The sequence below is a fragment of the Syngnathoides biaculeatus genome, chromosome 3 (assembly GCF_019802595.1).
Source record: "Syngnathoides biaculeatus isolate LvHL_M chromosome 3, ASM1980259v1, whole genome shotgun sequence".
Taxonomy (NCBI): domain Eukaryota; kingdom Metazoa; phylum Chordata; class Actinopteri; order Syngnathiformes; family Syngnathidae; genus Syngnathoides; species Syngnathoides biaculeatus.
This window is the reverse complement of record NC_084642.1, coordinates 3,054,304-3,081,447: the sequence shown is the minus strand read 5'-3', so window position 1 is coordinate 3,081,447 and position 27,144 is coordinate 3,054,304. Positions and strand designations below refer to the sequence as shown.

Sequence of the window (27,144 nt, the reverse complement as noted above, 5' to 3'; positions counted from 1 at the left end):
CAGCAAGACCTTCAAATAAAAACTCAAACCGGCAGCCAAGTGACTCCATCCTTCTTTCTATGAAATATACACGTACCATTTATAAGAATTATTGTGTAACGCAGAAGATAAATGACTCATGTTTTGTGGTGGGGAAAAAACGGATGGGTCCATTCCATATTTTTCCCGTCAGTGGCCCTTTAACTGTAAAATGACGAACAAAAGGTTTTTTTTTTTTTCTTTCTTTTTCAAAATGATTGAGAAACAGCTGGCGCCACCAAAACAAAACTGAAATGGAGGCACGAGTCCAAAACAACACTACGATACTTTTTTTAAACGTGTATTTGATGTGTTTTGCGACCCTATGGGGGTCGCCCCGCTGCCTCCCGACGTCATTGTTTGTTTTGGTGGAGCGAAAATGTACAACGCGAAAGCGCGCCATGTGCAGATGACAGGATGTCGGACTCATTTCTCGAGCACTCCCATTCTGGCAGAGTGAAGCGGGCGACGCGAAAGGAAACGCCTCGCCAGAATCCTCACAACAGGTGACAACAGAGTGGTAGGTGTTGCTAACACACATGCACACAAATCACCTTCGCGCGCATAACAACACGGGTTGATTCCCGAGGTCAGCCATCGGTCTTCCAAAACAATGGAGCAAAAATGGCTGATATTGCATTTTTATGTCGCCGTGGGAACGTTTATCTTGTTTGCGTGACCTGGAGGATGTGTTAGACCGCGGCGAAGCTCGAGAATTGTGCAAATGAACGGAAGAATATCCTCAGATGTCACTGAAAGTTCCTCTTCAGGCTCATAATCCAAACACGGGTTTTTTGTTTTGACTAAGTCCAGACTCGGTACTTCAATTGCATCCTGGTTACGGAGAGCGCTGGCTGTTGCGCCGAATACGGACGAGAGCGCTTTGTCCTCCGTGGGCCCCATTTAGTCCAGGTTCGACGTGCGTTTACTTCATTGTGCACGAAAAAGATGGGGCAAAATAGACACGCGCGTCATTTTGTGATATACCCAAACGTGCAACATTGTGGGTGTAGTAAATTGGAAAAATTCTGCACGTGCGATGTGACTGATAAATTCTGAGATTACCGTAATTCCCGGCCTACAGACCGCACCTGATTATAAGCCTCACCTAGTACATTTGTAAAGGAAATACCGTTTGGTACATACATACGCCGCAGCTGTGTAAAAGCCGCAAGTGCCCACATTGAAACACGAAATATTTACAAAAAAAAAAAAAAAGACCACACAGAGAGTTTATCGCGAGAGCTGCACTAACGCTACCACAGCGCTAACGCTAGCGCCGCACTAACACCAGCCGGTGTTGGAGGACGCTTTTTTCCCTCCGCGTGTTCGTTTAATTTTCGGGTAGTGAGAATGTTGGTTATCCAAATAAAGGCTTTAGATGATGAACAGTTTCTTCGAAGAATTGACTTCCAGAATATTCTGGGCACTTATGAGTTACAGACAATGGCTGGAGAGAGCAGATCAGAAGTGCGAAGATACAGACAAAGCGCAGATCCTTAATCTTGTCAGAAGGGAGGACTGTGGGTGGTATCAAACCTGTGGCGTGAGAACGGGGCTTTCCACTTAGACAAAGGGTTTCCGTCTCAACCGGTTTTAGCTGGCAATGGATTATTGCAAAGTGTCCAGTATGCAGTTCATCAAGGTTAGCGTACGTGCAGAGATGCGCTCAAGGACACATCTGGCTACAGAACAAGAGCCCCAGTGAGGACGTGAGGAAATTATGGAGTCATGACTAAATATGGGCATATGAACGGAAGAATATCATACATACATACATACATACATACTTAACCGGTAGAAAAAAAACAAAAAAACCCCATACCAGTAAAAATCACTGAGACACGGCAGTAACACGCTAGCGCAAAGCTAGCAGGGCCGGTGTGACGGTCTGAGCGTTCCCCCGTGCTGAAAAGTCCCCTTGTGATTAATGCGCACGCGTTACTAACAGGGGAACTCTGGGTACGTAGTAGGTACTGGGAAATCCCGCGCTCTCATAGTTCCCCTTCTTCTGCATCAGTGTGCCGGGCGGGGTACATTAGCGTGCCGTGGGAAATTATCCAATTTTATGTGATTGATAAAAAAAAAAAAAACATTTATTTCCAAGAAGTAGTGTATCTTTATTCATCTATTTATGCCAGTGAGGCACAATCACAGACAGAACAAAAAGAAACAAACAAAAAAAATCCTCTTATATTAGATGATAGGAAGTACATACAGTAATTAATCGATCCATTTTTGGTGACATTTACTTTTGTTGGTGTGCCGTGGGAATTTTTTCAATTGTAAAATATGCGCCTTGGCTCGATAAAGGGTTGGAAATCACCGTTGTACGTAAAGCGACGTAACGTACGTTATATCCGAACCGTAACGCTAACCTCACCTTCAGACAAAAGTATACACATATCCGTACGTTCGCTGTGTTCGCTGTCCGAGACGACGTGAACGCTCGGCGACAAGTTATCGAATGGCACGCGTTGAAGCGCGGATGCGGATGTTTCAGACTGGCCGGACGTTTACAAAACATACGCGCGTGCGGATTCATCACAAGAAGACTTTTCAGCACCGGGAGCGCTCAGACCGTCACGCCGGACCGGTAAAAGTCACTTCCTCGGCACATAAATTCCACCGGTCTCACGCTTAGCGTTTCCGCTCAAGTGCCCCCTTGCGGCCGTTAGGAAAAATGCACAAATTAGCCGCGTCTGGGTTGAAAGCGTGTGGGAAAAAAAGTCGCGGCTCATTGGCCGGGAAATGACGAGCTATATATAAAATACCCCTGTGTGATGCCACCATCCCAGTTTATCCCCATTAAAACACTAATATACAAAAGATTTACTATAATAACTGATGGGCTTTACTGTAATATTTTAGCACTCCTCTGAAGTTGTTGTGTACTAAAATGTCGGCGCCAACGGTCCTGTTGTGCGCGGCCGCCGTACCGACGCGCGCTACATTTCTCATCAGAAATTACGGTATTTGCTGGGACTGGCTGAGCAAATAAAATTTGGGGTCATCTAAGTGCTTTCGGCCATGTTGCTCGTTGCGCGGCAAACCTTAGATCTCCCGCTAAACACACGTTTTAGCTAATCGGGGCCTTTCTGTTTTACTCCGCTTCATCCTTGCCGTCCGTCGGTTTCATTTTGCGGCAAACCCGACGCGTGAGGCCTAACTGTGCTTTTCTTACGGCAAAACAACGCAGTGGGAAGAGCGCGTCGGAGCAGGAAGGCGAGCCGGCCAAGCCCGCCGTCAACCTGGAGGAGATCAGAGCGGAAATCAGGGCAGAGCTCAAGGCCAAGATTGAGGAAGAGGCCTACAATAAAGGGTGAGGCCTTCCCGCGACCGCTAAACCACAAACCGAAATCTTCAAGATCCGTTTCACGTTCACGCCTTAATAGTCGTGAAAGTCACGGAACGGGAGTCTAAACGTTGATACGTTTGCTGCAGCTACCAAGAAGGGCTGAAGCAAAACAAAGCAATCCAGGAGGAAAAGCGGCAAGACGACCAGGAAGCCGCGGACAAGTCGGCGGAATCAAAGATCAGAGACGAAGAAAGTGGGAAGAAGATCCAAGCAAGCCGGTAAGCCGCTAAATATTTGTTGTATCTGAATGTGTCACGTATGCGGTACGCAAAAGGTCGAGGCCAATTTTAATTTCAACAGAGTAACGGCTGGGTAAAAAAATGACAATCATGCTGTTCCCCACAATTCAGAATTTCGAGTTAAGTGTTTTAGCAAATGGATTTTTTTCACATTGCTTCTTAATATTTTAAATGTTAGCCAGTCCTTTTTTTTTTTTTTGACGTAAATCTGAGCGTTTTTTGCTCATCTGTTAACAGTTGTTTGTTTACATTACATGCTGCTCTGTGTGAAAGTATTTTTTATTTTTTTTAATTGACATGAATTGAATAAAACTGACCAGAAGTGGATTCTCTGTCGCGTATTCCAGATAATATCCGGGTGTGTTTTTTTTTTTGCCAAATGCGTCAGGCTTGTCCAAGAGAGTTCTACAGAGAGGTCGCAACTCTTTCACGGCGAGGATATGTACACGGAATTAAGATTTTGGACGCGATGTCAGAGTTAGCGCGAAACGTTGGCGATCGATGCAACAAAAACTTTGACGCCTTACAAACTTCAACAGGATAAAATAGTGGAATGGTACTGCGCACGTAAACTTTTTACTTGGAAAGATCACAAGTAATATGATTGCAGTATTTATAAATGTAAATGTATTCATTTGACTTGGCTCGTAATGCAACCCAGTGCTCCGTCTTAAAAGTCCGACGCGATACAAATCGGTGAATCGACGTTTCTCTTGCATGACGTGGCGCATTTACGTATCTCTGGCGTAAAACATGACACACTTCCTTCGGCGGGTCAGCGATACACTAACAAATCCATCGTAGACACTTCGTGAACTTTTCCAAGCGCACACTAGTGACAAGCGGCATTGCTTGTGGGACAATACGGCGAAAGGGGCGTGTCAAGCCAGGGGCGATCTGATTGGCTATTTCTGAGCGAGTGATTGGCATGTCGGAAATGTCCATTGTTTTCGGATCCAGGACAAATACCGTGTGACAAAACTGTACACGATTTGCACATTGTAGCGATTGTTCCAGCACTGATTAGCATAAACTCTTCAATCTTTTTTGTTTTCTTCCTTCTCCCCACAGGAGGACGGAAGAGGTCCAGGTTCTCCTTAGCCGCATTTGCCCCAAGATTTGGTGGAGCAAGCGGCTTCTCTTGGCCGCCTTGGTGGTTTTTCTGGTGATGTGTCTGGCGATCAGCGTTTTCACCTTCTTCGCCGGCTACTACAGCAAGCGCGACGACACATAAGAAGGAACGCAAGCGCGTCGCTTTTATGCGGGCGGGACGCGGCCGCCCCGTTTGAACCAAAGAATTGCTCGTCGCAGCCAATTTTCTCCGCGGCTGGAGGCGGCTCGCGTATGAATTTTGCTCCGCTTGCTACTCGTTCACGTCTGTTTAGGGACCAAAATACGATTGTGGTACATGTGAATATGATAAAATATGGCACTTTTGATATAACGTTAGTTGCGTTATTACCAGCGGATCTAGAGCATACTCTATGGTTTTTGATTTTCTTTTTTTTTTTTTATGCACATTTTCAAATACAATGGAACCTGTAAGGTGCCCAACCCAAGGGCTGAGGGCCAGATCTGGCCCGCCACATCATTTTCTGTGGCCCTATACTGCACGTGTGCCTCATATTTCTTGCTAACACCTGTAACAAAACGTAGCCACTGAGGACCAGAGAGGGTGAACCCCATGTTTGGGGGGGAAAAAAATGTTTCCCCCAAATTTTTGGCATTTTGCAAAAAGTCTTCTTAATTTGTTTCGTGACCACATTCGTAACGCAAAACACTTAACTCAAATTGCCTTTTCCCATTGAAATGAATGGAGATGGCATCAATTCGTTCCACCTGTACATAGAACATTCCTTCACACAAAAATAAATCCATCCATCCATTTTCTGAGCCGCTTAGCCTCACGAGGGTCGCGGGGCGTGCTTGGAGCCTATCCCAGCTTCAACGGGCAGGAGGCGGGGTACACCCTGAACTGGTTGCCTGAACTGGTCGCTAAGCACATTTTTGTCACACTTTGTGCTTGATTGGTTTTTATGCTATTTTGAATAATGCTTATCGTAAGTATATACAGAGATGTAGACTGAGACACGAAGGACAGCACAACACCTCAACGGTAATTTTCGTCCTTTTTTGAGGAGGATAAACACTACATGCCCATGAGTATGTTTGTCTGCATGTGTTGCGTCACCCTTAATGTTCAAAAATGTCGATTTTGTTTAAAGGGTTATAACACCACCGCAGAGTTTCTCTCCGTTTCCCCGTTATGTATTAGCATTTAGCTCGTGGTCTTAAAGGCTAAGTGAGGTGGTTGTTTTCAAAGGCGTAACATAGCATGTTGTATGTTGAGTTAGACAGTAAACTTCAAGTGGGAGTGGCACGAAGGAACTTCACAGTTCTGTTTAGTTTTTTTTAAAGGTACGGTTACACGGTCATAATGGCCCTCTGAGGAATCAACGTACCTACAACGGGGCTGCAATGAAAGTAAATCTCATTTGACCTCCCCTGAATCTAAATTTGACCACACCCCAAGGTGGTCAAATTTGGGGTTTATCACAGTTTCTCGGATGTCACGCTAGACTTCCAACAAATTTCTCCGGCAGTCACGCTAGACTTCCAACAAATTTCTCCGGCATGTCCTAACTTAACGACTTTGCAGGTTCCATTGCAGTTTCTCACGTGCGCTAAGTTTTGCAGTCAAGTTGTCTTTTCTGCCGTTTTCGGGGCACACCGTCAGACATTGCACACCGTTTACTTGTCATCTTCTTTACACGAGTGTCAACCCTCAGCGGGAATGTGCCGCTTCACCTTGAAATAAATTGTTTGTGAATTCAACCCATTACGCCGTTGTTGTTGTTGTTTTTTTTTTGGATTGTTCGTCGAATAAGCAGACGAGCAGCTGGGGCCAGCAGGATGTTATTGTGCTTGGCGGCGGAATTCTGGCAGCTAGCGTTTTTCTGAAATGCCAGGGTCACTTGATGAATTCGTGCCACGAAACAATACAAAACCGAGGAAACTGAGACGGGAGGGGAGGGACGGAGCTGTTTTATACCGTACATATTGGATAAAAATGCCGGAATAAGCGGTTCTGGGCGAAAAATATAACAAATATCGCAGGGTTTCAGTTGAAGGGGAAAGCTACGCGAGGAAGAGGAGTTTTGTTCGTGGCCGCGATCGTGTAGTCTGTTAAACGCATCAAAATGTTTGATAAAACATCTTGTAATATTTTGGTTTTAGTAGTTAGCCTTGGCTCTCTTTGGAATTGTACCATCGTGCTGCTGTGAGACAAAACAAAATGGTTGGGGTGGGATCGTAAGCGCCTGTGTTTGGAAACATTTCAAGCTAGCAACTGCTGCGCCATAGCAAACGTAGCCACTACGCTACATTTCGTGTACTCTTAGGTCATCCTCTCAATGCGTTCTTTTGTACTTGCCGCAGTTTTCACGGCCTTTCGAGGACAAAGAGTGAAGCCGTCGGCCGTCCGCAGCGCTGAGGGGAAAGTTTTGTAATCTTCAGACCCAAAGACAAAACCATGCGTGACTGCGACTTCTCTGTCTGCGTCATTTCCCTGGGGTGGGGGTTGTGTACACCGGATCGCGGCGGGATCCTGAGATCAGGGTCGGGTTGATGACTTTGCGAGCTCCCGCGGGAGGAAATCGTTTGGACCGTATGCGCAATGTCAAGCGCGTGTTATCGCGGGGACGGCCTGTGAAACATCACAGCTTCAAGTGCACATTTTGGATTTTCAGCTTTCTGCGGAGAACCTGCAAATCATTGAAAGCGTGTCCTTGATGGCCTTTGCTGTGATTTAACTTTTTTTTTCAGGATAGTGAACTTCCTTGAAGTGCAACACTTGATCGACTAGATTGTTGTTGTAGACATCGACGTAGAAAATCCTGTAAAAGCGTTCTAGCCATACCAAAGTGGCCGCCGCAGTCGATCGCCGCCTTAGATCTTCGTAGTCAGGCGCGCCGGGCAGTCGAACGGGCGCTGCGTTTCGTGCCGCAGTCCGTCGGGAACTCTGTCGTCGAGGCGGCGTTTGTAGCCGTTCGGCGGGCGACAGAAGCCCGGGCGCGGTCGGGCGAGGACGGAGACCGTTCGTCGTCGCGAATTGGAGGCGGGTAGCCCCCGAGGACCACGTTAGGCTCGTAGGCCGGTCTAGTGTCGGTGACGGCCAATGTGTGGAGTTCAGTAAGTCCGCTGGTGCCGACGAACTGGTCTATGTCCGTTTGCCGACCGGAGACGTCGCAGATTTTGAGACGCCGTGGCCGGACGCGACGGACCGGGTCGACCCGGTCGGTGGCCTTGAAGCAAAAACTGCCTTGGACAGCAGTTCGGACTGGATTTCGCGACGAACATGCTTGTCGGCAGCAAATCCACTCCGCGACCGGACGGTCAAAGGCTCGTCAACCCTTTCCGGCGCAGTTAATCGACTAGATTGTCAATTCCATTGGTGAGGATATCGGTAGTTTTGAATAATGCTGAAACGCTGTTACGACAACACCTAACAATAAATCACCGATTAATTGAGGATCTTCTCATCCGCCCCCTCGTATAAAGGTCTCGTTTAAAACCGCTCCTCTCCCTGCCAGTATTTTTGTCGAGTCAAACAAATTTTCCGTCAATACTGCGGTTTCGAAACGGCCTGGATTTTGCCCGAGGTTGAACTCCGGCGTCCTTTCCGTATCTTTTATCTGCTCGCCTCACGGGCCTCGCCGTCAGTCCTTTGACCCGACTCCCCTCTTTCGCTTCCTTCCTTTCCGTTCTGGCAGCGAGCGGAGAGCTCGACGAGAGCCGGTCGCCCCTATTTAACCCCGTCCGTTCGGGCCGGGGCCGCACACGGAGCGCTCAACACTCTTCGTCGGCGTTTGTTTTTCTCGCCGCCGTCAGAAGCCATGAAGACCGTTTTGCTTTTTGTCACCGCGGCGCTGACCGCCGCCGCCGTCGTCTCCCAGCAGAATGTCACGATTCACCTGCAAGGTAAATAAATCTCTCGCCGTTTCTCTTCGGTGGGCTCTTTGCCTTTGGAGAAGTGACTTTGCGTTTGCCTTGGACAGTCTTCCCGGCGAAGAGCATTGCCGGAGTGGTCCAGATCAGCCTCGTCAATGACCAAAAACTGCCCGTGTACGGTTTCAACATCACCGAAGCGCGAGACCTTTGCGCAAAACTCGGATTCGACCTCGCCTCCAAAGATCAAGTCAACCGAGCGCTCAATCGGGGTTTGGAAACATGCAGGTAAGAGCACAAAAAACAAAAAAAAAAAGAGAAAATGTTCTTTTATGATTTTTTGTTTGTTTGTTTTTGTTATCTTTTCAAGGTTTGGATGGATCGATGAGCATTACGCAGTCGTCCCTCGTGTCAATGCGCTTGCGAACTGCGGCCAAAACGGCGTGGGCTTGGTCGCGTGGCGAGCCGCGTTGGACAAAAAGTTCGATGTGTTCTGTTTCAACCAATCGGGTAGGGGGGGCATTCGTCGTACGTGGCAGTGCGTAACACATTTATTAAGGTGCTTGAATGTGGACTTTTCAATCGCCTTTTTGAACAGTTGTGACACATTTTGAAAATTGAATTCATTTTTTTTTTCATACCTAAATTTGGCTTCATGGGATACTCGCATATGGTAGAAATTGATCATTGTTTTTTGTTCAGTAATCTAAATAACTAATAATTTGACATCTTGAATATTTGTTTTTCATTTACCATAATTTTTTTCACGATATTTATCAATATCGCCATTATGTTTGGTTTTAAGTGTATTTTTATCACCCGACAAACAAATATAATCGATACCAATGATACGCACTGGCTGGAATGTAATTTTTTACATTTTTTTTTTGACCTACGCAGATTACACGGAGGAGGAAGAAAGCACGACCCTGGCCCCCAAGTCCTCTGACTCGCCAAGTCCGACGCCGGCCCTGGTTGTTTTCGACCTGTCTTTGCCCTCCGACCTCTCGTTGCTGGACAACCTGGAGGTGGCGGAGCTGGCCCGATTGTCCGGCGAGGACCAAAGTTCCGGCAGAGGTACGCGCCGCTTCCCGCCGATCCCTTCACCGTCGCGATCGGCGTTCCGTTTGGTCACGCTGTTGCGTCATTTTGTGATGGGCGCAGGAAAAGTGATCCTCATCAGCTCGGCGTGCGCCGTCCTCGCCGTCGCCATTGCCGTCCTCGCGTATATGAAAGTGTAAGTTGTTGCCAGCTTGTTGTTTGTACTACAAGTCCTGCCGGTAATTCAACACCCAAAAGAGGTTCTTTAATTTACCAAGAGATGCCACAAGATGGCGGCAAAAGATCGGCTTTGCCTCAAAGAAGCTCCTCAACTCACTTCAACAGTTCCTCCAATAGCACCAAAGCCATATTTTTTGTACTCCAATGTCGGTATTGAACATGATCCGCTCCTCTCAGGTTCCGGCTTTTGACGGACTTTCCTCGGTGGCCGTGAACGCAACTCGGCTGACTTCACAGCGAGCAGCACTTTGGCACAAAACCAACAATTTATTGCCAAGATTATGGCAGTAAATATGTGCCACCAGGATTTGAATTTGAAATGTAAAGTGATCACATTTTCAATAGTTGCTACAATTCGCTGTCTGAAATTCACCGTATGTGCCACCTGCCAGGGTTACCTCAGGTCAGAAGCCAACAGCCGGCCAATCGCAGTTACGCTTTCTTAGTCACGTGACGTCACACGCTAAGAAAGCGTCATTGTGATTGGCTGGCTCTTCGGTTCTGACCTGAAGTAACCCTGCCTGCTGTCACAGACGATGAATTCTAGACACCGAATTGTAGCAACTATTGAAAATGTGATCACTTTGCATTACGAATTCAAATCCCGGTGGCACATGTTTACTTCCACACGAGACCATTTGGAGTTGGCTGTCAAACAGCACAAAGAATTTAACAATCCCGTAATTTAGGTCTACCAGCTTAATGGGAACACAAAATCGGTAACGCCATAGACGGGCTAACGACTAGAATGTATGTGGCCGTGTTCCAGCGCTTCAATCGAGGGACATTTGAACAAAAAAATGTTGTCGAAACACATAAAACAACATTCAAAGCCACGTGTCCTTCATCTTCTTTCGAAGAATGCTAATATTACCGCAGCTTACTGAGTTGTGGTCCAACTCCGGGTTGCCTGATGTTGTTATGTTGCCCCCTGCTGGCAAACGTCCATATCACGATGAAACATTTTACTTCTCTACTTTCTAATTGTTATTATTGTGTGCTTTTACGATAGTGTTAATGACAGCATGACTTTCCTTACTGCAATCAGGTTATGTTTTTTTTTTTTTTTCAATTGTTAAGGCCCGAATCGATAAATGGCAGTTCCACTTGTGAGCGTGGACGCTCTCAACTCTTATCTTGAGGCACAGGTGTGTAATCCTCGGTGCCAAGGAAGTAGGTTGACGTGAGCTGGGGAGCGTCAAGTGTGATCTTTTGGCCTCTTTGGGGATATTCTAAACCCGGCGGCGGCGGCGGACTTTGGGTCCCGTTGTGAGATTGTGCACTTGTGTGTGTTGTGTGAGCAGGAAGAGGCGCCTCCAGAGGGCCGACGTGACCCAGGAGCGGGGAGGAGGCGTCGAAATCGCCAGCTAAACGCTCGGCGCGCCTTCGAGTGATGGTCCGCCTGATTCCAGCTTCGACCCGCCCGGTTTTGCACCACGCATTCTCGTTTTGCGTCCGCTGTTTGCAAGAATGTACCGCGCGTACACTATAGCCGACGGAACAATCGATCGCGATCATTTTGACGACTGGTTCCATTGTTTTGTTTATTAATTCCTTCGGTTTTTTGGAAGTACACGCAAATAAGTGCGACTTTAAAGAACTCGTTTATCCACATGTAAAAATCACGTTTGTGCAAACTAAAGTGTGTGCAAAGCTTTCGTGTGGGCTTTTCTTGTCTTGTGTAAACGGCGCTGACGCATTCCACCATCACACGGTAAAGGGATCGCGTGCAAATGATTAATTATGGAAGATTTTTTTTCCCTTCATTTCAACTCGGCAAATATTCGCTGATTCAATACGAGTGGGGTCGATTGGTCAGTGGCGTAATGCGACGTTGCCTCTCCCTGGCACCAGCGGAATGTTCTCATGTCCGCTTCTGTAACACGTGACTATAGTTTTGCATACTAAAATATGATATAATATGCTGACACTCTTGCCCAAGTACAACAAAACGCATTTACACCTCAGGGAAGATTTTTTTTTTTTTCAGGTCCCAGGTTCGATCCCGGCCCCGCCTGTTCTCCCCGTGCCTGTGTGGGTTTCCCCCCACATCCCAAAAACACGCAGCATTAATCGGACACTCTAAATTGCCCATAGGTGTGATTGTGAGTGCGGCCGTTTGTCTCGATGTGCCCTGCGATTGGCTGGCGACCGGTTGGGGGTGTGCCTCGCCTCCTGCCCGTTGACAGCTGGGATAGGCTCTTGCACTCCTGCGACCCTTGTGAGGGTAAGCAGCAAAGAAAATGGATGGATGAACTATATCTGTCAAGGGCAGCACGGTGGAGCACCTGGAAAGCCTTGGCCTCACAGGTCTGAGGTCCCGGGTTCAATCCCGGCCCCACCTGTGTGGAGTTTGCATGTTCTCCCCGTGCCTGCGTGGCTTTTCTCCGGGTGAGTGCTCCAATTTCCTCCCACATCCTCAAAAACATGCAACATTAATCGGACACTCTAAATTGCCCATAGGTGTGATTGTGAGTGCGACCGTTTGCCTCGATGTGCCCTGCGATTGGCTGGCGACCGGTTCAGGGTGTGCCCCGCCTCCTGCAACTGGGACGGCCTCCGGCACTCCCCTTGTGAGGATAAGCGGCTAAGAAAATGGATGGACAGATCTATCTGTCAACCATTCAGTCCTAAATTGTTTGCAGCGTTTTTTCAGCACTTACCTTCCAAACATGTTTACTCGAAGTATGCGCCAGTGTGATGTCAAAATATGCGAGAAAATATTAAGAGAACGTTTCGGTAGTGACTATGAAGACGTTTCACTTGTGAGCATTTCAGTCGCGTGAAGGTCGACTTTTCTGTGGTGTTTGCGATAAGGTACACGAATCCCCAATTTACGTCCCCGCAGCGCCCCTCGTAGTACCGCCCGGTCCCGGTCGGATTCACACAAGAGACTTGGCGGCTTCGGACCGGACGGCATCCACCAGGAAACTGAGTTCGTTGCACAGAGTCTCGTGTCGGTAGGCCATGCGGATCTGGGCCACGTTGGTGCGGCGGATGTCGTTCCCCTCGGGTCCGTCCTTCAGGTAGTCCGGACCCAAAAAGTGCTTCTTGTCCTGCTCGTGAACGACAGCAGAACCGACCGGCCCGGTCGACGCCTTACGAACGATCACAGAGTCATAAAAGGTCATTTCTGATTTCAAGTCAAATAGAATACAATCACGCACACAACTAAATTAACCTTCCAGAATCAAATTTTTTTTTTTTTTTTTGGGGGGGGGGGGGGCATTTGTCCATGCAACCTCCCAGTGGGGAGGATTTTTTTTTTTCCATATTTCAAAACTATCTCTTGAAATATATAAAGGCTTACATATAATTCTTCCTTTTGGCCAATCGAAAGATGGCAGACATGAAACTGTGTAGTATCCACTGAATATGCGGTCATAAATACATGAGAAGTTGACAATGACGTAAACGGTATTGGTATTAATAATCATCTGTGACAATTGATAATTGAGGTGTTAAAAGATTATTCCAATACAGCGTGAATACGACAATACCGTACCGAACAGGGGTATCGAACCCATTTTTCGGCGCGGGCCACATTGTAGTTATGAGGGACGTTATGACTGTCAACCTATAAAAATATCTTTACTTGCCTCATCACATTTACACGTGAAATTTATCAACTACTTTTGGAATCCGAAATCAAGGGTAACGCGTTTTTTCAGCTATTGTTGTTTGGTAACACACAAAAAAATGGTTCCAATATTGCAATGTTATCATTCATGTTTTGACCATTTGAAATTTTGGTACAGATTCGAACAAAAAAATGTGGAAATCGGTACGGATGATTTGCCTTCGCGGGCCACTTAAAATCACGTGCCGGGCCTGATCTGGCCCCCGGGCCTTGAGTTTTTTCAACTGTTGTTGTTTGGTAACACACACAAACATTTTTTTTTTACAATACTGCAATATTATTGACGTTTTGACATTTAAAATTTTGGTACAGATTCGAACAAACAAACCATGGAAGTCGACACGGATGATTTTCCTTCGCGGGCCACGTAAAATCACGTGGCGGGCCGGATATGGCCCCCGGGCCTTGAGATTTTTCAACTATTGTTGTTTGGTAACACAAAAAAATGGTTACAATATTGCAGTGTTATCATTTATGTTTTGACAATTTGAAATTTCGGTACAGATTCGAACAAAAATAACGTGAAAGTCGACACGGATGATTTGCCTGCGCGGGCCACGTAAAATGACGTGGCGGGCCGGATCTGGCCCCCGGGCCTCGGGTTTGACACCTGCGGTGTGGAACCAGATGTGAATGTGAATAATCGGTGACAATATACTATATTACTAATACTATATATGGATTAACAATACTTTACAGTACATCGAAAGGAATGGAGAATAAGATGGGAAATTTCCATTAAAATGATCCAAATTTGTGGGAATCAGAGTTTTATGGAAATTAATTGGGGATTGAGGTTCGTTTGGAAAGGAAAAATCTGATTCAGTTATTAATGTTTTTTTTTTTTTTTTTTTAATAGCTGTGCAAAATGCCAAGACGCGAGGGCCTTGCTGCACATTAATTTTGCTTGCTATATATATATTCAATGCATTTCCTCCAACTATGTTTTTGTCCTGTAAAAAAAAACCCGCAAGCTTTCAATTTTGTTCATTTCTAGTGTATGGACATTTAATTTTCATAAAATGAGAAGTGAAATCGGTTTAAAAAATTCCTCAAATTTGAAAGCTTCCATAGCGAGGCCGTACCTGCTCGGCGAGTCCACACTGCAGCACGCTGTTTCGGGCGATTTCACAAAGGTCGCACGTGCTGAGCTTCCACAGCTGCGCCGCGATGGCGTATTCCTCCATCAGCGGCTCCTGGCGCCGCGAAGCTCACAATTAGGCGCGGTTAGCGTTTTATCCGCCCGAGTCGTCTCACTAGCGGCTGAGCCCAGTCAAGTTCAGAGGTCACGAGTCTACGTCGACGATTTCAAATCAGAAAGTGTGGACTCGCGCAAACGATTACATGTCACACTCAAATTGGGAATAAACTTTTGACTGCATGGCTGACTACGTAGTAAAATCGAAAGGGAAGATCCGTATCCTTGACATCGGGCCCAAGTTCCATCCGTGTTCTTTGCCGCTTATCCTCACGAGGGTCACGGGGCGCGCCGGAGCCTGTCGCAGCTGTCAACGGGCAGGAGGCGGGGTTACACCCTGAACCGGTCCCCGGCCAATCGCAGGGCACATCGAGACAAACAGTGGCACTCGCAATCACACCTATGGGCAATTTAGAGTGTCCAGTTAATGTTACGTGTTTTTGGGATGTGGGAGGAAACCGGAAGGCCCACCCGGAGGAAAGCCACGCAGCCACGGGGAGAACGTGCAAACTCCACACAGGCGGTAGCCCGGGATCGAACCCGGGGTCCTCAGAACTGTGAGGCCAACGCTTTACCATCTGATCCCCACCGTGCTGCCAATTTTATTAAATTTAGAATATTTATTTATTCCTGCATATTCCGCGTTATAAGTACGGGAGTGGCAAAATACAGAATGTAAAACTCCAGCATGGATCGGACCCGGGTCCTCAGAACTGCGAGGCCAACGCTTGAACAGCTGAACCACCGTTACGCCCCCCCCCCCCCCACCCACCATGTTCCATCTCCTACTAATTTTTTTTTTGTTGTCACTAGTGGGTCAACTTTGGGCCATATTTTATTTGTGACACATTTTACTAGTTGACATCTACCACCTAATTAGTAATATTAGTAGCACATGTGGCAGATGGTGTTTGTACAAGTACAGTTATAAATAGTATTATTTTTGGCTCACCCAAAACACAACTTTTTTTTTTTTTTTTAATATTTCCCCCCTCAAATTCAACTCTTGTGTGACCGGACATGTAGTAACAGCAACTTGCCGGCAGAGAGCGCTGTGTCACAGCCGCCGGCCGACGCTGCCCAGCTCATTCGCAGAAGAAGCGGCAGTACATTAAAACGTCTCATGCGTGAGAACTGCTAGCGGATGCTATTTATGTGCTTTATGAGCTAAACGTGTATTCTGTGCTGTTTATAGGAAAGATACACGGGACTGGGGGGGGGGGCGGTGGTGGTGGTGGTGGTGGTGGTGGTGGGGGCGTCGTTGCTGTCGAAGTTGTGGAGCATTTCCAAGTTTTGACACGTTAATTGAACATGATAAAGCCCGCGCTAAAAAAGAACCACGGGACAGGAAAAGAGTGTGCAACTTCCTGTTGCTTCACAATAAGAGCGACGGATCGTCAGGAGTGTTTGATTTTTATGTCTAATCCGGCTTTATTATTTTCGATGTTTAACTTGTCATATTTGATTTCTGTATGTTGTTGAACACCGGGTTTAGGATAGAACTAACTTATTTGAGGTATTGTTTCAAAGAGCTTTGTTCAGTAAAACGTGACAAAAAATAAATAAAGTTAAAGATATTACATTAATTCTGGTACCATTGAAAAGACCTTGAGAAACCCTTTACAATGATACAAATACCACTACTATAGGTAAAAAAACAAAAGAAATTATGACGATGTTAAGATGAATGGCTCATTATGGTACCTTAAAACATTAAGTCAGGAAAAAGTTGTGAGCCGAAATGAATACTGACTGAAAAACGAATGCCATGTCTTTATTTATGAATGGTTTTGAATGAAATTTTCAGTGAATAAAGTCTCATCAACATTTTAAAACGCTATTCTAAGCCAACAGACGTTGACGCTGAGCAAGATGATGTCAAATCAAAGCCAACAAAGAGATGAAAATCCGTCAAGAGTTCGATTTGTTCACTGAACGCAACATTTTGATAGCGCTCGTTCATGCCGTGCTGGCGTTCGAAAATACTTCAAATTTACACAGACTAGAGAAAACCTATGCAGTTAACAAATAAAACAGGTTTGAAAGCAATCGAAACTTAGCTTCGAGTAAAGATAATGACTTTGGTATACACAATTTTCGTCGAATAAACTATTTACTTCTATGTAGCCGATTGGGAAAAACAGGAACACTGGATCAAAGCATGGACTGTGGTCTACGTCACAGTATCTGTGGTCCTAGCAAACACGCGTCAGTACTGACGCAGTACAGTGACCATTGCTATCAGCGATGGTTAGCCATCTTAAGCGTAGCTACGGATTTGTTAGCTTATATGCTGTGTGATTCGAATTCGCAGAAGACGCAGATTGAAACGTATCGCGTGTGAGAACCGCGAGCGGATGCTGTTTATGTGCTGCGAGCCAAACGTGTATTCTGTGCCGTTTACGGAAATCAAATAGACAACTTTAATATGCTGCACAAAAGAATTGACCCCTCCGTGGATATTGCGCAATCCGCGTCACTGACCAATCAGAGGCCAGAGATCTGCATAGAACAAAGCCCGTTTTTGCTCCCGCCATTTTCTCTGACAACATTGGTCCAGTATAGGTTTAGTTAGCGTTTTATCGCGTGTTTGGGTTATTTAACAAAAAAATATGGTTAAGAGGTGTAGTCACGGACTTTGTAATAGTGACGACAGGTATCCTGAAAGGCTCCTTGGTGGAGTTCCATTCGTACCCTTTCCAAAACCGAAGACCCAGTACGAAAAATGCCTTCGATGGATCAAAGACCGCATCATCAACTAAATCCATCTAATATCAACCGGAACACATATGTTTGCACCAAGGTATGCCCTATATTTGATTTTCAATACATGTCTCGTATAAATGAATTCAAAGTTCTTCCCTAGCATAACACTGCTGCGTGTGAACGATTGACACACTTATTCTTGGTTGAGCGATGATCGGATTGCACAAACGTGTCGCTTTCTTGCTGGCTCGCGACCGAAGCTTAACCAGACTGTGTTTGCACGAAGATATGCCCTAAATTTGATTTTTAATACACGTCTCGTATAAATGAATGAGACGTTCTCCGCTAGCATAACATTGCTACGTGTGAACGATTGAATGAAATCAGAAGCATGGCGTCTGTCTCAGTTCAGAATGTATTGTATTGTATTTGCCATTTTCACAAATTGTTTGTCGTACGTCAGCGCACGTGGCGTGACGTCACTCCAGGAGGCGTGGTTAAGTGCCCTGGACGGTCAATTGTGCACTGTCGCTTCGCTAGTAAGTTGCCGTTGTCCTTTAGCATGCTAATGGTGATCTACTCGTGTGCAGAAATGTCACAAAAACAGTACAACCAAGACCCAGTTGTTCTACAACCAGGCTAAATTATCCTGCTAGTGAGGATCCGGTGTGATAGGCATAAGCGGTGAATCACTTGCTAAAGTGTTGGCCTCACATTCTGAGGTCCCGGGTTCGATCCCGGCCCCGCCTGTGTTGAGTTAGCACGTTCTTCCCGCGCCTGCCTGCGTGGGTTTTCTCCGGGCACTCCGGTTTCCTCCCCCACATCACACTTTGATTGTGAGTGCCCTGTTTGTCTTGCGAATGGCTGGCGACCAGTTCAGGGTGTGCACTTGCCTCCTGCCCGTTGACAGCCGGGATAGGCTCCGGCAGTCCTTGCGGACCCTCGTGAGGATAAGCGGCAAAGAGAATGGATGGATGGATGGATGGACGGCTTTCCACGAAGCAAACTCGAGAGCGCCCCTGCTGGTCACAGATTCACCATCAACCATACGGTTTTCTTCAAAATGGATTGATGGATTTTTAGTCTCGTTGTCGCTTTTGTATATGTCCTCCTGACCTTTGCACCCAGTGGCTGGGCCGCCAGTAGGATCCCCAACGGCGCGACGCAAGCGTCGTTTGCGCAGAAGTTTGACTTCGCCGCGTTTACCTTGGTGTAGTGGAACCGCATGGGGTCGTCCGTGGACAAGGACACGCAGAGGCCTTTGTGCAGGAACTCGTATTCCAAGAACAGGCTGTTGTTGCTCAGCGGCGACATCGCGATGGGCACTTGGGCCAAGTAGTACAGATACTGAAGTACGGGGCTCTGTGGGGGGAGAAAATACAGTCACACATACTCCCGCGTTTCATATCTAACGTCATGTATGTGTTTGTTTTGTTATGAATCATAAAAAGCGAACGCTCATCTGTGTCGTTAGACGTGTGACTAAAACGTTTCTGTAGTGTCTGGAATCCTGATTTGATCAATAGAGGGCGCTCGGATGCCGTCCCACCACTGCCAGAGGTCACCGCATTACTTTTCGTGAAAACATCCATCCATTTTCTCTGCCGCTTATCCTCGCGAGGGTCGCGGGGAGCGCTGGAGCCTATCCCGGCCGTCGACGGGCAGGAGGCCGGGTGCACCCCCAACTGATCGCTAGCCAATCGCAGGGCGCGTGGAGACAAACGGGCGCACTCGCATTCACACCTCGGGGCAGTTTTTAGTGTGTCCAATTCATGTTGCATATTTTTGGGATGTGGGAGGAAAAATACATACTTTAATAGCGTAATAACATAGAATGCAAATACACGTAGAGTACATATTATGCATCTTCATTAATTCCCTGTGATTGTCTGTCCCCTGGGGGCTATTTTACATAGACTTATGGATATACATGGAGACGGTCACAACTAAGCTCGGCAAGCTGCAGTAAAATTGGCTGTTTTTGGAGAGAATAAATGAAAACGTGCCTGCGATCATTGTTATATCGTCTGTCTAGACGTATTGCTTCACCTTTTGTGTTCAAATATCTGTTTGTAACACAGCAACAAAGAAACTCCTCGTTAGTCTCTTTGTCAAATTCGTTAGCATCAAACACGAAATTTCAACATGGCGTGGCATTAAATGGCTTGAGTTACATTTGCTCATCCCATCCATCCATTTTCTTTTTGCCGCTTATCCTCATGAGGGTCGCGGGGAGTGCCGGAGCCTATCCCAGCTGTCAACGGGCAGGAGGCCGGGGTACACCCCGAACTGGTCGCCGGCCAATCGCAGGGGACATGGAGACAACCGGGCGCACTCCCAATCGCACCTCGGGGCAATTTCGAGTGTCCAATTAATGTTGCATTTTTTTGGGACGCGGGAGGAAACCCACACAGGCACGGGGAGAACATGCAAACTCCACACAGGGAGAGTCCGGGATTGAACCCGGGACCTCAGAACTGTGAGGCAGATGCTTTCTCGCGAAAACAACAACAACAACAAAAAAATGATATTCGAGATATTTTAAAATGTGTGATCTCCAGAATGTAGTGCAAAGTACCTTCTTCAAGTTGAGCCCGTGTGAGATGTTGTCCGCAGTGAGGAACGCAGATACCAGATGAGTGACGGAGCCCGCTTCGCCGCAGTGGGGGCGGAACTGGAAGGTGCTCAGACCGCGTTCCCTGCGGATGGCGCGAGGTGAAAAACAAAAGTCGCTCCGCAGGAAGGACGAGCGCTCACTTTCTGAGATTGTTGAGGACCATGACGTTGGCGTACGTGTGGAAGAGGTAGTAGCTGTACGGAGGGTTCTCATCCCCGGTCCACTCCTCCGGTTTTGGGCTCCTGAATGAGAACATGTGATCGCTGTGCTTGGACTCGTCATCCACGCTGTCGAAGCCCGATACCTGTGCGGAGAATGACGGCGTTGAGAATTATGCGGGCGAAAAACATTTTTCTGATCAGTGTATCATTTTTGATGTGATCTACCGGTCCATTCTCAGAAGGGATTATTGCTTATCATTGCGCCACAAAGTCTCGAAAGACTCACCGGCCGGTCCCCAAACGCCGCCGCCCGACTCCAGATGAGATGACATGTGAAAATCCATCACTCGGGAAATTATGATTATTCAATGGATTGATTTGTAAAATTTTGGAGAGGGTGTGGCAAGCCAGAGCTTCGGCTCATTTGCGTGGCACCGCTCCGCCCCTCTCAAAACGGGCTAACTTCGGCAAATCCAGGTGGTGATTGGTTGAAGTAAAATTGATAGATGGGCAGCTGGTAAAGCGTTGGCCTCACAGTTCTGAGGACCCGGGTTCGATCCCCCGCCTGTGTGGAATTTGTATGTTCTCCCCGTGCCTGCGTGGGTTTTCTCCGGGTGGGCAGTCCGGTTTCCTCCCACATCCCGAAAACTATGCAACATTAATCGGAGACTCTAAATTGCCCCGAGGTGTGATTAGGAGTGCGACTTTGTTTGAGTCTGCCGGGCCCTGCGATTGGCTTGCCCAATGTCAGCTGGGCCGGGCTCCAGCACTCCCGCGACCCTTGTAAGGATAAGTGGCTCATAAAATCGGATGGACTGGTTGCCAGCCAATAGCAGGACACATGTAGACGGCAATTGATTGGAAGTGCAGCCGGTTGTCTCCATGTGGCCTCTCGATTGGCCGGCGACCGGTTCGGGGTGTAACCCCGCCTCATGCCAATTGACAATTGCCCTTGCGAGAAAATGGACGGACGGATGTGTCAATTGTGGAGGGGAATGGCTTTCAGCGCACTTCCAATACGTTAGCGCGCCGTACTGTCCAACTTACATATTTGAGGAAAACACGAAGCTCTTTGTGACTTTGCGGACGAATGGTCGCCTCAAAGAGGGGAAGGAATACGTTCGCCAGCATCTTTGCAAAATTCGGCACCAGCCCCTTCGACTTAAAAATGTCACTGCGCAGCACAGGAAAACACGTCGTCGTCGGTGCTCAGTGGCACACTTGAGAAGGCTTTGGCATGGATGAGGAGGACTCACTAGATTCTGGGCACTTGAACCATCCACCTCATGTTCGGGGAGTAAACCTTGTGCAGGATGAACCACTCGGCCAAGCCGCGCCACTCGTCCGGAGCGCGTCCGTAGATGGACAAGCGGGGCTCGGCGTGCTGGTATTTGCTCTCCTCCAAGTCGTGGGCCACTTCCTGTCAACGGTCGGAATATCGTGTGACCCAAGCGCCGACGGAATCGGAATCAGAATCGGCTTTCATGGCCGAGCCACACACAAGAAATTTGGTGCCGCCCCTGGTACGACGTTCAAGAACAAAGAACTTGCACATTTATAACAGGCGCAACTGGTTAAGGGCGCTGGCCTCACAGTTCTGAGGACTGGGGTTCAAATCCCGGCCCCGCCTGTGCGGAATTTACCCGTTCTTCCCCGTGCCTGCGTGGGTTTTCTCCGATCACTCCGGTTTCTTCCCGCATTCATTGGCCACTCTGAATTGCTCGTAGGTGTGATTGGGAATGCGACTGTTGTTTGGCCCTGCGATTGGCTTGCCCGATGTCTCCGGCACTCCCTCGACACTTGTGAGGATAAGTGGCTCAGAAAATCGATGAGTGTTATGGGTACACCCTTGGATAGCAGGACACATTTAGAATCACACCCATTTTCACACCTGCGCACGATTCAGACCTCCGTCTGCTATATTCGTGGAAGGTCATGTGACCAAACCCGGAAAAGAGGATCGGTCACTTCCTGTCGCACTTGCACCCGAGAGGAGGGCGAACATGGAGGTCGGTTGCGCTAACAAGACGCGCTGCACTTTAGAGTGTCAAAAATGTCCAAACTTTGCATGTGTTGGGAATGTGGGAGGAAGCACAAGCGCAGGCAAACTCCACAAAGGAAAGCCGGAGCCGGGATTCAAACCCCAAACTGCGAGAAGACGCACGAACCGCTCGCCCTGCGCGCTCTCACCTACGACCGTATTTACCTTTATTATGTGAGCGAAATACTCGCCGTTGAGAAGGTTGTCCGTTTTGAGAAAGATCTCTCTGAGTTCGCTGGCTCCGACCGGATTGTGCTTGGAATTGAATTTTATCAAAGCGATGGAACGTATGCCTTCCCTGGAGACGCAGGTATTTATACTTTATGAAAAATGTACAGACGAGAGGCAAAGCGCAAATATCGGCGTCCTCTTCCTTACGGCGTGGACGTCCAGGGAGTCCACGGTGAGGTCGTAGGGGTCCATGTCGAGACTGCGGAAGACCTGTTTGAGCGTCACCTCCCGCCCCGCGTTTTCCGTGACCGCGCGCTCCGAGTCCACCTCGTAGGTCTTCTGAATGAACGTCAGCGAGTGCTTCTGAGACATGCAAGCGGCCGCGTGAATGTGCGTATCCACCTGCGTCCAAGACATAATCAGCCCGACGCCTGCCGAATTCACCAAATGACGCCGCCGCGCTATCGACCTTTCTCACGTTGTAGAAATCTCGGTGAGGAACGCCTCTCAGTTCCCTGAGCTCGGCCATCTCGTTGAGCATTTCGTGGAGGTGGAACTTGGAGGTCAGGAAATTCAGTCGCCTGTGACAATAGGTTTTCCTAAAAATCAGAAAAATCTGCGCGTCAGGAATTTATCCGTTCGCCGTTGCAAAGTGTCGCTTGATCAAAAGCCACCGTCGGAAAAAATAATCAAGAGCAATACAATGCTTTCGCTGCTAGGTTCAATCAGGTCCGTTTGCGTGTTGCAAAGTGTCGTTTGACCGGGAGCCGCCGTCGGGAATAATAATCAAGAGCAATACAATGCTTTCGCTGCTAGGTTCAATCAGGTCAAACGTGTCAGATGTCGGACCTTCAACGTTTTCTATTGAGCAACTTGAGACTTTTTGAGGTGCCTTGTGGATCAGAAATGAAAATGACACAACAACAAAAAAAATATTGCAGAAAAAACAGTGAAATGCTTTACACGCAACAAAAAAACCCTCAATTATATCCAAACAACAACAAAATCACACGTGAAAAATACCCTTCACGCACATCAACATGCACGATATCTCACATATCCCCCAAAATTCTTACACATTAAAAAAAAAAGTCTCATAGATACAAAATAAAGACTCTCAAATGCAGAAAAAAATATATCTGGCGTCACCAAAAAGCCTCTCACAAACTCCCCGTCACACACAACAAGAAGCCTCGAACCCTCAACACCGCACAACATCTCACACACGTCGATCCTCACAAGCGCCGTCAGGTCGTCGCGGCAAGACTTACGTGGGCCCGTCTGCGATCATCGCCAGCACGTGGCCGACGTCGATGGCGAAAGTCTCCAGATCGGGATAAGGAAGGTCGCGGGGACGATTTTCTCGGAGATCCTCGGCGCTGTCGTACACGCGCACTATCCCGTCTTTCAGCTTCAGTTGGTAGGTCAGGTTCTCAGGGACGTTTTCCACGCCGTACGGGTCCTCGCCCTCCGTTGGACACGGGCACATATCTGGAGACCCGAGACAAAGCAAAGTCACGTTTTCCGCCGGGCCGCGTCGTCTTTTTCGCTGGAGATTCTCCGAACCTGGTTGAACTTCGTCCTCCTCGCTCCATCGGTTGTTTTCGGACCTGCGAAGGAATTGCGCCGTGGTTCTGCAGAATCTGTGATAGGCCAGTCTGGAATATTTCTCGCGGATCAGGAGAGCCTTCAGAAGACTCGACGGTGCCTGTTCGTAGTCTTCCACCGTGATCTGGATCCAAAACCGGGACAATACGGACACGTCGCTTCAGCAACGGGTCACTCGACGCCGGCAACAGTCGTTATTTACGATCGTAAATGTGAACGTTGTGCGGTATCAGCACGGCGGCACTGTGGCGCAGCGGGAAAGCAGTTCTGAGGACCCGGGTTCGATCCCGGCCCCGACTGTGTGGTGTGGAGTTTTACATGTTCTGCCCGTGCCTGCGTGGGTTTTCCTCCGGCCACTCCGGTTTCCTCCCATATCCCAAATCTAAATTGCCCCGAGGTGTGACTGTGATTCTAAGTGTGTCTGTTTGTCTCTACGTGCCCTGCGATTGGCCGGCGACCAGTTCAGGGTGTACCCCGGCCTCCTGCCCGTTGACAGCTGGGATAGGCGCTCCCCGTGAACCTCGTGAGGATAAGCGGCAAAAAGAAAATGGATGCAAAACGTAACTCAAGCCATTTAATACCACAGCATGTTGAAATTTCGCGTTCGATGCCAAGAAATGAGACAGAGCGTCTGTGTTGCTGTGTCATAAACGGATATTGGAACACAGAAGGTGAAGCAATACGTCTAGACAGACGATATAGCGTGGGCATATTTTCCTTTATTCTCTACAAAAACAAGCAAATTTTCCTGCAGCTGACTGAGCTTAAATGTGACCGTCTATGTAAACGAGCCCCCCAGAGGACCGACGTACGCACACCGGAGGACAATCAATATTTGCATTCTATTTTATTACGCTATTAAAGTATGTATTTTTTTTAAAAATACATATGCGCGTGCACGTGCAACCCCCCGACGCTTTTGTTGGCGCACTCACTCCTGCGCAGTAATCGCCGCTAATTGTGACCCGCTGGTAATCGGGCCAGTATTCTGGCACGGACGAGCACAGCGATCCGGAGCCGGGGGACAGGTACGGGGTGGGAGGCCTTGGCCACGCCCAGTCCGGATTCCCCGACATTTGCACGGACAGGGACTGCGAGCGAATCATCTTCAAGCTCCTCCGCCTGTGGAAAATCTGTCGAGTCGGTCAGTTTGACTCGAGGTCAAAAGGGAAGCGGACTGGGGGGGGGGGTCAAATATGGACTCCGCCGACCTTTTGGCGCTCTCCTCGGACCGCTGCTCCGCCAGCTCCTTGAGCAGTTGGTGCTCTTTGTCTTGCCGGAGGCCGATGGGGCAGTCCTCCGGCACCGAGAACATGGACACGGCATCCTTGCGGTCCTCTTCCTTCAGCGCCGACGCGTACGCCTTCTCCGCCAGGAGTTGGGTCTCCTCCTCGGCCTCGCTCAGGGTGACCCTGGGGAACTGGCGAGGCATGCCTGCACGTCAGAAGAAGCCGGAGTCAAGTCACGGGTCGGGGAGGAGGATTCGCCCTTCTTAGGCGGAACCAGATGCCGGACTGTTTTGGAAACAAACAAATCCTCCGTGCGGGATTGTGTGGGCGAGCCGCTGCTGCGCGACAGCGCCACCTGCGGACGGTGAACCTGAGACCGATAGGTTCTTCGGGAAGCTTTTAGTCCAGATCCAGTTTACCGTCCTTGCACTACTACACTATTTATCCTCACGGGTACGAGAGCTCAGCACGCTTGGAGAAGAACTCGGGAGCACTAGTAAAATGGGTTTTTCTACCACTTTTGGACGGCTAGTACATTACTGCACTAGTCTTATTATTAGGATTAACTAGTGGTCATGTGTCGTACCCTGGTAGCACCAAAATACCCACTAGTAGTTTTGGCCAAGTGGTAACATGTAGTTGTCTGTCCTGTAGCATGCCAAACTTGTCTTACTGGTGTCATGCAGTCGTGTAAAAAAACATTACGAGCAAAATAGTCACGCTACTAGTGTACCCTAGTTGTTGTACATGCTAGTAGTAAGATGCAAGTGTCCCGATCTAGTATGCTTCAATTGTTGTAATAGTGAGGACAAAGAGTATACTAACAAAATGGATATCAGGGATACTTGAGTAGTACTACTAGTGAGGATTTAGGTGTTAACGAGTTGAACTTCCAAGGCACCAGTGGCAGACTGTTGTCAACTAGTACACAGTTTTGCATCATTGTCATGTATTCTGTCTACTAGTGAGCAAAAAATGTCACTAATAAGACGCGTCGCTCTGTTACGGCGCTGAATCGTCTTTCCGGTGATGACAACGAGCGGAATTGAACGTGACCAAATCGGTGCACTAGTAGATGTCCGTAACGCCGTCTCTTTGCTGCCTTGCAAAAGAACCTGAAGGGAAAAGCGATGGAGCGGCCGAGCATGTCTCCAGACCTAAACCCCATCGAACATCTGGGGGGCGTGTCCTCAAGTGAAAGGCGGAGGAGCGCAAGGTCTACAAAAACAAAACCAGTTTTGAAGTGTTGATTAGTTACCGTTGTTAATTTTGAAGTCTTCCACAGCGTCCATTCATCCACGATGCGGTATTTGTACACCTCCTGACTTAAGCGCGACCAGTCTTTTCAAATAAAAAGACACAAATGGATTCAAGAAGGCTTCGTGCGGACTTTGCGTGAAATCGTTTGACATCCCCGACACGGGCGAAATTACTTCACCACGTAAATAATTAGTAACGCGCAACTACGGTATTGAGCGAGTCCTTTGTTTTGACGTTCTGGTCAGCGTTTGAGGAAACGTCGGTAGTCGCCGGGATAGCGCCAGAAGAGCGTTGTTTCAACGCTAGTGAACGTCAACGATCGCTGGGAATCGGCGGAGAACGCCGGTCCGGGAAAAAAAAAGTTTTGAACGCGCACAAAAGTTCTCACCGAGACCAGCGTTCATCAACGTTTCATTTCAAACGCTGGAGAACGTTCAAGAACGTCCGTGGAACGTTTCAGTAACGTTCGCCGAGCGTCGCACGCGTTTGGCTATCGTTGGTCAGTCGTTACTTGGTTGTTACTTAATCGGTTGCTTTGCAGTGAACGCCTCACTGGCGACCTGGCGACGACCGCTGAACAATCCCGCGGCGCACCCGGCGTGTTACTAAAGTCAAACGAAAGTCCATTAAGCGTCATTCGTGCGTTTCCCGAACGTCCGTTTGCATTCTT

The 27,144-nt window shown here is 48.0% G+C and overlaps 3 protein-coding genes across 5 annotated transcripts in view; 2 read left to right on the top strand and 1 right to left on the bottom strand.

Moving 5' to 3' along the window:
- Positions 1-6,472, top strand: part of mrvi1 (murine retrovirus integration site 1 homolog) — a 39,595-nt gene extending 33,123 nt beyond the window's left edge. For all 3 annotated transcript variants that reach the window (XM_061813738.1, XM_061813739.1, XM_061813737.1), the window contains exons 34-37: positions 474-538; positions 3,218-3,340; positions 3,463-3,594; positions 4,687-6,472. In XM_061813738.1, the coding sequence (XP_061669722.1) occupies positions 474-538; positions 3,218-3,340; positions 3,463-3,594; positions 4,687-4,849 (483 nt within the window). In that variant the 3' untranslated portion in view covers positions 4,850-6,472. The remainder of the gene's footprint in view (positions 1-473; positions 539-3,217; positions 3,341-3,462; positions 3,595-4,686) is intronic.
- Positions 6,473-8,336: 1,864 nt separating this feature from the next.
- On the top strand, positions 8,337-11,499 carry lyve1a (lymphatic vessel endothelial hyaluronic receptor 1a). Its single transcript, XM_061813744.1, has 6 exons — positions 8,337-8,595; positions 8,673-8,850; positions 8,933-9,072; positions 9,463-9,639; positions 9,727-9,799; positions 11,148-11,499. The coding sequence occupies exons 1-6, from the start codon at positions 8,511-8,513 to the stop codon at positions 11,212-11,214; spliced, it is 720 nt and encodes a 239-aa protein (XP_061669728.1). The 5' UTR covers positions 8,337-8,510; the 3' UTR covers positions 11,215-11,499.
- Positions 11,500-11,647: 148 nt separating this feature from the next.
- ampd3a (adenosine monophosphate deaminase 3a) lies at positions 11,648-25,424 on the bottom strand. Its single transcript, XM_061813740.1, is given in 15 exon segments — positions 11,648-12,899; positions 14,569-14,679; positions 18,594-18,749; positions 19,966-20,086; positions 20,145-20,308; positions 21,213-21,339; positions 21,422-21,585; positions 22,372-22,476; positions 22,478-22,504; positions 22,585-22,779; positions 22,847-22,976; positions 23,649-23,868; positions 23,944-24,109; positions 24,921-25,107; positions 25,197-25,424. Coding segments are annotated over 15 exon segments (2,268 nt in total). The 5' UTR covers positions 25,418-25,424; the 3' UTR covers positions 11,648-12,725.
- Positions 25,425-27,144: the final 1,720 nt, after the last annotated feature.

Bases quoted from the DNA above. Each gene is read 5' to 3' on its own strand.
- lyve1a (XM_061813744.1), top strand. From the start codon at position 8,511: ATGAAGACCGTTTTGCTTTTTGTCACCGCGGCGCTGACCGCCGCCGCC. The intron at 8,596-8,672 runs GTAAATAAATCT...TGCCTTGGACAG, and splicing joins TGTCACGATTCACCTGCAAG to TCTTCCCGGCGAAGAGCATT. The intron at 9,073-9,462 runs GTAGGGGGGGCA...TGACCTACGCAG, and splicing joins GTTCTGTTTCAACCAATCGG to ATTACACGGAGGAGGAAGAA.